The sequence below is a fragment of the Lynx rufus genome, unplaced genomic scaffold (genome assembly GCF_022079265.1).
Source record: "Lynx rufus isolate CCGP_SWC_20201006 ecotype Redwood Valley unplaced genomic scaffold, mLynRuf1.p SCAF_1, whole genome shotgun sequence".
Taxonomy (NCBI): domain Eukaryota; kingdom Metazoa; phylum Chordata; class Mammalia; order Carnivora; family Felidae; genus Lynx; species Lynx rufus.
The window spans coordinates 211,995,840-212,006,012 of NW_025814823.1; the positions used below are offsets into that span (position 1 = coordinate 211,995,840).

The 10,173-nt window shown below is 45.4% G+C and overlaps 1 protein-coding gene across 1 annotated transcript in view; it reads right to left on the reverse strand.

The window, feature by feature from the left end:
• RAI14 (retinoic acid induced 14) overlaps positions 1-9,197 on the reverse strand; it is a 56,666-nt gene extending 47,469 nt beyond the window's left edge. Inside the window, exons 1-2 of the mRNA XM_047074103.1 lie at positions 9,144-9,197; positions 8,897-9,027 (exon numbers count right to left, since the gene is read on the reverse strand). Coding sequence (XP_046930059.1) covers positions 8,897-9,027; positions 9,144-9,197 — 185 coding nt within the window. The remainder of the gene's footprint in view (positions 1-8,896; positions 9,028-9,143) is intronic.
• Between the last annotated feature and the right edge of the window lie 976 nt (positions 9,198-10,173).

Below are 10,173 nucleotides of genomic sequence, written 5' to 3' on the forward strand. Positions count from 1 at the left end.
GGTCTCTCTAAAAAATAAACATTAAAAAATTTTCTCTACGTAAAATAAAATGGGTGAAAGAATGAACTGTTAGTTGAATGAATGGCCCATATAAAAGCCCCTAGCCCAGTGGTGGGGCATTCAATGTTAATATGACTGACAGCAACTCCTTTCTTACCAATTGGGAAGATTGGGCTCTAACTCTGATAGTCTAATTCAGGAATAAGATTAAGTACATAGGTAACCAGACCCATCAAATCCCCAGTGGTTTTAAGAGAGGCAATAACTAGAGCAAGCTCAGCCACTTTGGAAATCAGGAAAGGCTTCACAGAAGATACGGCGAACTGGACCTTGAATGGTACCAAAACTCGGCGGATGGGTGATGGTGGTGGAATTTTGGAAGGCATGAATTTCGGGGCCCCAGGTGAGAAAGCAGGAGCGTTTCCAAGGGACAGGCACAGGCTAAGCGACCCTACATGCCTCAACCCTTAAGCTGCCTGATCGCTGTCGGCGTGAGAACCTCCAGCTCCAGGTGCTCTTGCTCATGGGGTGAGGATGGGTGGAGGTCACCGCAGGGGTCGAGATCCAGGCCCTTCCGCCCCTGCTCTGCTCTCTGTCACAGAGAACTGCATTTCCCAGGCTCTCCTGACCTCTGCACGCGGGGGTCCGTCCAGCCAATGGAGGACGTGGCCAGAGAACGGGAGGGAAGGGCACAGCCAGACTTGCTTCGACCCTGAGCAACGATGACCTATTTGAGTGTCTGAAGTCCTTCATTCTCGAAATACTTAACCTAGCTTTGAACAGTTTTAAAATGAAAAATCCTGGGGGCGCCTGGGTGGCGCAGTCGGTTAAGCGTCCGACTTCAGCCAGGTCACGATCTCGCGGTCCGTGAGTTCGAGCCCCGCGTCAGGCCCGGGACTGATGGCTCGGAGCCTGGAGCCTGTTTCCAATTCTGTGTCTCCCTCTCTCTCTGCACCTCCCCCGTTCATGCTTTGTCTCCCTCTGTCCCAAAAATAAATAAAAAAAAACATTGAAAAAAAAAAAAGATTTAAAAAAAAATGAAAAATCCTGTGATCCCACCAATATTTTATCAATATAGCTCTTTTTCTTCTTTTTAAAGATTTTATTTTGAAGCAATCTCTATATCCAATGTGGGGCCTGAACTCACAACCTTGAGATCAAAAGTCATATGCTCCACCTCCTGAGCCAGCCAGGTGCCCCTATCAATGCAGCTCTTCATTTCCAAATCTATTCTCGTCAATTTGCACTACTGTGGTTTCAAGTCCTTTTTTTTCTTCTAAGTTTATTTTATTTATTGAGAGAGAGAGAGAGAGAGAGAATATCCCAAGCAGGCTCCCCACTGTCAGCACAGAGCCCGACCAGGGGCCTGATCTCACAAACCAAACCGTGAGATCATGACCTGAGCCAAAATCAAGAGTCAGATGCTTAACCAACTGAGCGACCCAGGTGCCCCTCGAGTGTTCCTTCTAAAGCACAATTTTTGCAATAAGGTCTGTTCAGCTTTAACATACAACACTGTTTCTCTTTAAAACCCCTGTGTATTACATTACTTTAAGCCCAAATTTGCCATTTTATTTTGTGCACGGGCCTTATGGATACATATACGTACATGTGTGTATGCTGGGAGAAAAATCACCTGGGGGCCCTGGGCCTTCCTCAGTCCATTTGGAACCTAGCACTGGGCAAAGCCTGTTGGGAAGTCATGGGCCAAGGAACCTGGAGTCTCACTGCAGTGTGTCTAAAACGGGAGTTCTCAGTTTGGCTGGCCATTCGAATTACCTGAGTGCTTTAAAAAAACGCTTACCCACACTACACCCCCCCGCCAACTATATAGAGGTGTCTGTGGGTGACACCAGCATTTTTCTAAGCTGTCCGGGTGACTGTAACGGGAGTCAAGTTAAGAACCACGGACCGAGTGTCAAGTGGGGTCCTGAACTGAAACCATAATAAGTTCTTGGACAAGGGAAGGAAACAATAACTATGGTGTCCTTGCATTTCTTTTCCATTCATGCTGTGACCAAGACCTATACTGTCTTCCTCGCCCCCCATCCCCACTCTCCTCCCAGTTCACTTTTCAAGGCCATCCCACATCACACCTCAGGCAGGAAGCATTTCTTGGCTACTCCAGTGATTCACCATCTCCCTTCATCTTGAACCCCTTCCAGTTAGTATTTTATAATCTAGCACTTAATTATTCTCCAGTGCTCTCACTGGTCTTTCTGCTAGATGCTATGCATTTTGTAGGCAAAGACAGTATTTCCTCCTCCTCCTGGATATGTTTACAAGAGTCTGGAACATTTTTAAGTGTTTTATTATTTTTTTAATTTATTTTGAGAGAGAGAGAGAGAGAGCGAGCGAGAGAGCAAGAGGGGCTGAGAGAGAGGAAGAGAGAGAGAATCCCAAGCAGGCTCCACAATGTAAGCACAGAGCCTGATGTGGGGCTCGAACTCACAAACCATGAGATCGTGACCTGAGCCAAAGAGTCACACGCTTAACCGACTAAGTCACCCAGTCACCCTCTGGAACATTTCAGATGCAGGGAAGGGAGTGCCTCCCAACTAGTAGATTAATTAAACAAACATCTGGGCACATTTGCAAGGTAGGAATAGAGGTTCTGTCATCTTCAAAAATCTACATGATGAAAAGCTCAGTGGATATGCAATACAGCAATTATACCTTTCAGTTTACCCCTCTGTCAAATACCAGCAGGTTTTAGGAAAGACACAGGGTGATTTTGCCAGGAAGGAGGCCGCGATTACACATAAAGTATGCAGTAGTTTTAGGTCAACTAATGCGGCAGCCCTACGTGAGATCTGGAGAAAGTGGCCCAGATGGCAGGACTTGATTTCTTTTTTTTTTTTTTTATTTTTATTTAAAATTTTTTTTTTTCAACATTTATTTATTTTTGGGACAGAGAGAGACAGAGCATGAACGGGGGAGGGGCAGAGAGAGAGGGAGACACAGAATCGGAAACAGGCTCCAGGCTCTGAGCCATCAGCCCAGAGCCCGACGCGGGGCTCGAACTCACGGACCGCGAGATCGTGACCTGGCTGAAGTCGGACGCTTAACCGACTGCGCCACCCAGGCGCCCCAGGACTTGATTTCTAAGACCGAATGGCTACATCCCTGCTCTGAGGAAACGGGAAAAAGAGTGCAACCAGCCAGCAGACAGAGAAGCCCCTTATTGTCCTGATTTGCAGAATTCAAGGACTACCTCCCTTATTTTATACTTAAGCTCCACAGAGTCACCTAAAGATACTTTCACAAGTTTTTGCTTTCAAAACCAAAATGATCAGGTATCTGAAATGTTGGCTATGTATGCAGACTGTGTGTGTGTGTGTGTGTGTGTGTGTGTGTGTGTGTGTCCATCTATACACACATGCCTGGGTGGTATTTCTTCAAATACTATAGTCCCAGCAGTGATTTTATTTAGTCTGGTTGTTCCTAAGACAAACATACATAACTTTAATTAAATGCACATCTAAAAGTAGGGGAAAACATCTTGAAACAATTAGACTGTTCCATGGTAAGAGGTTTTAGGGTAATGATATCCTCCCACGTCCTTACCTCCACCAGGAAAAGTGAACAGATGGGTCGAGGGAAGCCAAGCCTGACTCCATAAACACAGGCTGTAGCTGTAACTCTGTGCCTTGCTCTATTTTGTTCTTTTCTGACCCAAGACAGCACCCTTCTCTTACTTGCTCCTAAATGAATTCCAGTCATTCAATTGCTTTTGCTTTTTTTTTTTTTAATCCCTCTTCGATCGGTTTTAGAGGGAGAAAGTTTTCAAAGTTTCTTATCTTTCCCTGATGGAAATATGCCAGAAAGAAACTGAAAGTCTGAAGAATAACCAAACCACCCTTCTGGTTATTGACCTTGGGTTAAGGAAGCTTCTGGAGAATGTCCGCCAAGATGGCTGGCTGCCTTTGCCACTTCATTCTTGGGATTTTCTGAGTCATCTGGTTCTCTAGGTACTGAAGGCTGAGTGTTTATTTAAATTGCACTGGAAGCTGGGAGAAGAGAAGTGTCAGGTTGTGACGTTCACCAGGATAGTCCTTTTCTTCTTGAACCCCAACTTAATCCACTCCTAATTAATTTACCCGTGACAGATCATTAACAAAAAGAATGCTTTCTTCATGCTGAAAAGTCACGTCCACAAATGCCGACTGAATGCCTGTCTTCTATGCCTGGAACTGTGGGAGAGACCAACACAACAACAACAATCACGTGAGCCTGGTCTTCAGGGAGCTTACTGTTGTTGTAAGGGATTCAAGTCTTCAGAAAACAAAGTTTTTGTTTCAAGCTGTAGAGGCTTTTCTGATGTTGTTCTTATTCTTTCGATATGATAAAATGTATCAAGTTATAAATCAAGATTCCAGTATTTCAAAGAGAAGGAAATTTTTTTTAGATGACTGAGACCATCAGAGAGGAAGCATTCTGGACTGGACACAGAACCCGGGCAAACGTGAGAGGAAGTCTGGGAGCCAACACCCCACCACCAGTGGAAGGCAAGGGCAAGAGAACATTCAGTGAAGTAATGGCAGGGCCGGTGAGAGGGTCTTGAAAGCCCAAATCAGGACTCTAGGTGGTCAGGCAATAGGGAAACAGTGTGCATTACTGAACAAAATTACAAAATGAGTTCTTGCAAAAGCTCGCTAGAAAGAGGCCTCCAGCCTAATTTGGACAGGGAGGTATATAACTCAAAGATTAAACCCAAACGCGTAGGCAGAGAATGAGACCAAGTACAGTCAAGTACCTAACTTTGCAGTGTGTGACGTGGCCTCACCCTTTAGAGACACTGCAAATCACTCCATACACATCCACAAACACACGCTGGCCCAGCAACCTCCAAGGGGCCAATGGAGCCAAGAGCTTCAGAAGAGGGGACACACGATACCGGCCTGTCATGGACCCAGAACTACTCCTAGGAAATTACCGGCCTGCACGCTACCAAACTGACGCATGTGGAAAGAACAAGACAGGAAAAGTTTCCACAGCTTGAGAAAAATCTCCAAGCGTGAGGGAGATACACATACACTCAGGCAGGAGTACACAGATTAGACTGATCCAAATCCAGAAGTGCAGACGTCCAGAGGAGACAGGGCAGAAGCCAAGGGAACAACACTGCCTGGGGTTTCTCTTTCCACAGAGTTCTCAGCCCTTGCGGGATTCCGTGATATCAAAGGGGCAGGAGGCATGGTTTCAGACCCCATGGTGCCCCCTCGTTCTGAATACTAAGACCACTAGATTTGAATGAAAATATGAAGCCAGATAGACTTAACTCCATGGTGCCTCTGAAAATTAAATTCTTATAGGCTAACACTTAGTAACTTTGATTCTAAGGAATATTCCAAGCAGAAAAATGAAATGTTACCAGATGGTTATTTATGAAAAATCTCACACTGAAAAAATAAGTATTTCCTCTTCCTTTTTCTTATAGTCCCTCTAACTTTCTCCATAGGGGTCACCACAGCAAAACATGGTAGACTTACAAGTTCAAAGGCAAAGGCAGAACTGGTTCTGGAGTCAATGCAGGGAGAGCTGTGTCATGCGAGTCTTGGCTTTATCAACTGCAAAGTGCAGGTGGTGATTTGTGTGTAACTGCTGTGTGCATTTCCACCATCAGAAGAGAAGACTGAAGTGCTGATTGGAGCGACAGCAAGAATGAACCTTGAAAACTATGCTCAGCGAAAAAAACCACACACAAGGGTTTGATGCCATTACATGAAATACCCAAAAGAGGCAAATTCAGGGAGACAGAAAGCAGACGAGTGTTTGCCAGGGGGAGGTGGCAGGAGGCTGAGGAGGGTCACTGCTTACAGAGTGCAAGGTTTCCTTTTGGGATGATGAAAAATTTCCTGGACTAAATGATGAATGGCTGCACAACACTGTGAATGTACTTAATGAAATGCATACTTTCAAATGGTTAAAGTGGTACAGTTATGTTATGTATATTTTCCCACAACAAAAAAGGAGAAATCAACTGCATGGCCCTCTACCCTACATGTGATAAATGTCTTACTAACAAAAGGTACCAATTTTTTAAAAATATTTATTTATTTTTGAGAGAGAGCGAGAGGGAGGAAGGGGTGGGGGAGGGACAAAAAGAGAGAGAATCCCAAGCAAGCTCCATGCTGTCAGCTCAGAGCCCAATGCAGGGCTCGAACTCACAAACCGTGAGATCATGACCTGAGCAGAAATCAAGAGTTGAATGCTTAACCACCACCCAGATGCCCAAAAGACTATGAAGGTGATCACAATTGTGGCTAAGCTGCTAACCTAAATTTTCTGTCTTCTTTTTAGTGAGTACAGTCTTGGACAAGCCTATCAGAAGCCTCTATCCACCTCTCTCTGGGATGGCTATCATAGTCTGTTTTGTGCAGGCATCTGCAGAGCTGAACTGGGAGCAGTAGGAGCCCAGAAGGCTGTAGGGTGGGACAAGCAGTCTACCACCAAAAACCTCAGGACACGTTTAACACCGTGACTTCTGTCACCGGGGCTCCGAAAGCACTGACTCCAAATGTGGCATCCTGGGAAAAGGGTAATTAACTCATTGGACAAATATTTTGGGAGTACCTATGTACAAGCTGAGCACTGGGGTAGATGAGCTACAAAGTAACAGTCCCTTTTGTCAAGGAAATTCCAATCGGGAGTGCAAGAGGGTAGAGAACCAAAAATCATAGAACTCTGAGTAAGCAGCTCACGCAACAAAATATTAGCCAACAACTAAAGCCCGCCAGCTATTTGGAGTCCTGACTACCAAGTCAGAACCTACGGGGATGAGGTCCTGCACCCCACACCTGAGAGACAGGCCTCTGCAAAGGTGGAAAGTCAAGCTGAGGCTACTGACGGTGGGGAGCCCAACCCGGGGCTTTGGCGGAGAGGACAAGCCCAGTTCCTAGAGGACCTGGCCCTAATCCGAGTGAGAACACCTCCCACCTCCCTCTTCCCCTGTGTACCAACCAGCCTGCTCCCCAGATACAGCATAGGTCTGTATGCCATCCTGTGGCTCCTCAAACAATAGAACTGGTGTGTATGCTACGGGATTCAATGGGTGCCAGGGGGATGGTTTCATTGACAAAATTTGCTAAAATGTGATGCTCAATCTCGGGAAAATTTGCCTTTTCTTCTATTTATCCTTCAATCTAGAGCCCATCTAGTTTCTAGACGATAGTTCTCTCTGGTTAAACCTACATGGGATACTTTTAAAAATATTGATTCTGGGGCCTCTCCACAAAATGTTTCCAAACATGTGGGGTGGGCGTGGGAACAATATTTTTTTTTAAGTACCCCAGGTGACTCTAATGCAGGAGTTGCCAGGATTGAGAACTACTCATCCAGGAGAAGGAAAGGGAACTGGGTTTATCAGTACTTACTGTGGGCCACTGCTAACTCTTTACATATGGTATCTAGAGCTACAGGTGCCCCTTTCATAACCTCTTGGGCTTGTTCTGCCCATGAGCATTACAGGCCCTAGGAGCAGCATTCAACCTTGGAGGGACAAGTGAATGGGAACAGGCACCCCAGTTTCCTTACCCCCTTGGGTAGGGTAACTAGTTCTGCAAGGGGCCAGAGAGCTCATACGTTAGGATTTGTGAGCCACAGACTTTGTCTTAACTATTCCCATCTGCCTTTGCAGTACAGAAGCAGCCACAATGCTAAATAAATGGATTTGATTGCATCCCAATAAAACTTTATTTACAAAGGCAGACTGTGGGCCACAGTTGGCCAACCCCTGCTCTGAGTCTAAGAAGACTCCCAGAGGTCTTCAGCAGGATTGGGTTCCAGCTGCCCACAGCAGTTACCTGTCAATAACACACCATGTAGGTTTCAGTCCTCTTCTGCATGCTCCTGGGATCAGTGGCTATAGAAACTCCCTACACTCAAATCCTTGTCTCAGAACCTGCTTCTGGAGGCACCCAACCCAACTCAGTATCTTGTTTTATATTCATAACTACCCTAGTGGTTAAATATCGTCATCTCCAATTTAAATTGAATAAATTAAGATTCAAAGATGACACAATTCGGGGCACCTGGGTGGCTCAGTCGGTCAAGCATCTGACTCTTGATTTTGGCTCAGGTCATGATCTCATAGTTCATGAGATCAAGCCCCACATTGGGCTCGTTCACAGAGCACGGACCCTGCTTATGATTCTCTCTCTCCCTCTCTGCCCCTTCCAAACTCTCTTTCTCTCTCTCTCATTCTCTCAAAATAAATCAATTTTAAAAAGAGACTACACAATTCATAAGTGATGAAGTCCAGATTAGAAGTCTATTTAGCTACAAAGTCAATGACCTCTCTACAATATGACCGGAGTAAGAGCAGATACAAATAAACATAAACACACACACACACACACACACACACACACACACACACACACATTAAATATGTAATTTTAATTACGGTGGGCAAGATTACCATAAATGGCAAATCATAATGCAAAATTCACACTACCCATGTAATTACTGATCTACATTAAGGAAAGGGTTTTAAAAGAAGTAATAATATAAATTATAAGGTTTGAGGGTTATGAAAAAAAATACCCTCTCTTAGGCTGCTTCAAATGGAGGATAGAATTCCTTTTTCACCTATCAATGGGTTATAATCCTCATGCTATTTCTTCTCTGGTGTAATCTCCAATGGTACTTGAAAAGAAACATAGCCATCCAAGGTAAAGCCCAATGTATAACTTGAAACTTGAGGAAATAGGGGCCAAATTAAAATAGCGTCTTCCATATTTTGACACGAGGGATAGGAGGAGTGGGGGAGGACAGTAGTTTCACAAAGTCCCCTTAAACACACTTGTGAAGTTCCCCTATGGATCCCAGGGCTTCCAGAGAACACTCTGAGAACCCAGAACCGTTACAGTTAGAAACCAATTTTTTAGCTTACGCGGTCTTGCCCTCGCTGTCCTGCTTGGTGGCACTGGCTCCCTTCTTGCCCAGTAGGGAGGCCACCTTCTCCGCGTCTCCATTCTCCACGGCCTGTAGCAGCCGGTCATCATTCTTGTTCCACTCGTTGGTCTGTGGAGCAAAGGGGAGACGCAGAACTAGTGAACAACAGTGGCCGCAGCCATATTGACCAGCAGGACCCCCGTCCTCCTGTCACTGAAATCAAAACCTGCCCCCAGATCAGATACCTTCCCCTTCACCGTGGAGACACTCAAGAAGACCGGCTTCCCAAAAGAAAACATCAATAGTTCAATGAAACAGCAGCTGGCCAGCAAACTCTGAAATAAAGTCCCCTCTTTTCACCGACGCTGGGAAAATGAAGCAGCTTAAAAAGACCTCAAGGCCAGTTTACACATTAGCTTGTTTCTAGCTAAACTCTGACAGCTGGCTCCTCAGAATACTGGCCTTTGACCTGGTCCACAGCTCACTGGGCCCGCAGTGTAGACAACCAAACTGGCCAACAGCTCAAGGTTACTCGATGGTTTATTTACACACAATTGTTCATCCACTTTCACTGCCACCCTTTCTGGCCTGTTCACTGGCCAGATTTTCGAGCTGTATAATGATTTTAAGTAGTTGTCCAGGCTACGGCCTCTACAAAGTCTCATGAGAAACAAAACTTCTTCCTGAGCAAGCTATTAGACAACAAACAGCTTTGAGCAAAGCCTCCACCACTGCTAAACCCCCAACCTCAACAGAATTAATTCTACAAACCACAGTGACAGGAAAGCTTTCATGTATATAAAAGCTGGCTTTGACTTTTACAAAGGAAAAGAGAAGATCTCCATATAAGAGCAAATGGGCCTTGAGTATAAGACCGAGAAGTTTCACATGTGAAAAGGCAGCAGTGAGCCATTGAAGGTTTTGGAGCAGAGGAGTGAGAGAATCAAATCAGTGACTGAAGAAGAGTTATGACAGAGAGGTGTATGAGGTATACAAGATTAATGCAGGGACAAAAGATCCCGGGGGGCACATCAAAGCCCCTGGGTCACTCTAAAGGCTGGCCTGCCCTCCAGACCTCTCCTATAAACCCACTTTCTGGCCCTCCCTGCGATGGATACCAACACCCTTGAAGAGATTCCTTCTCCCTCCCCCAAACGTTCTACATTCAGCTCTACAGTTTCTCTGCTTCCTGTGGCCTCTGAAGATAAGAACCTCTAGGCATTTCATTTTAAAGGCTTTGCCACACACCATTGCATGGAGGCAGAGAGCGGAGAC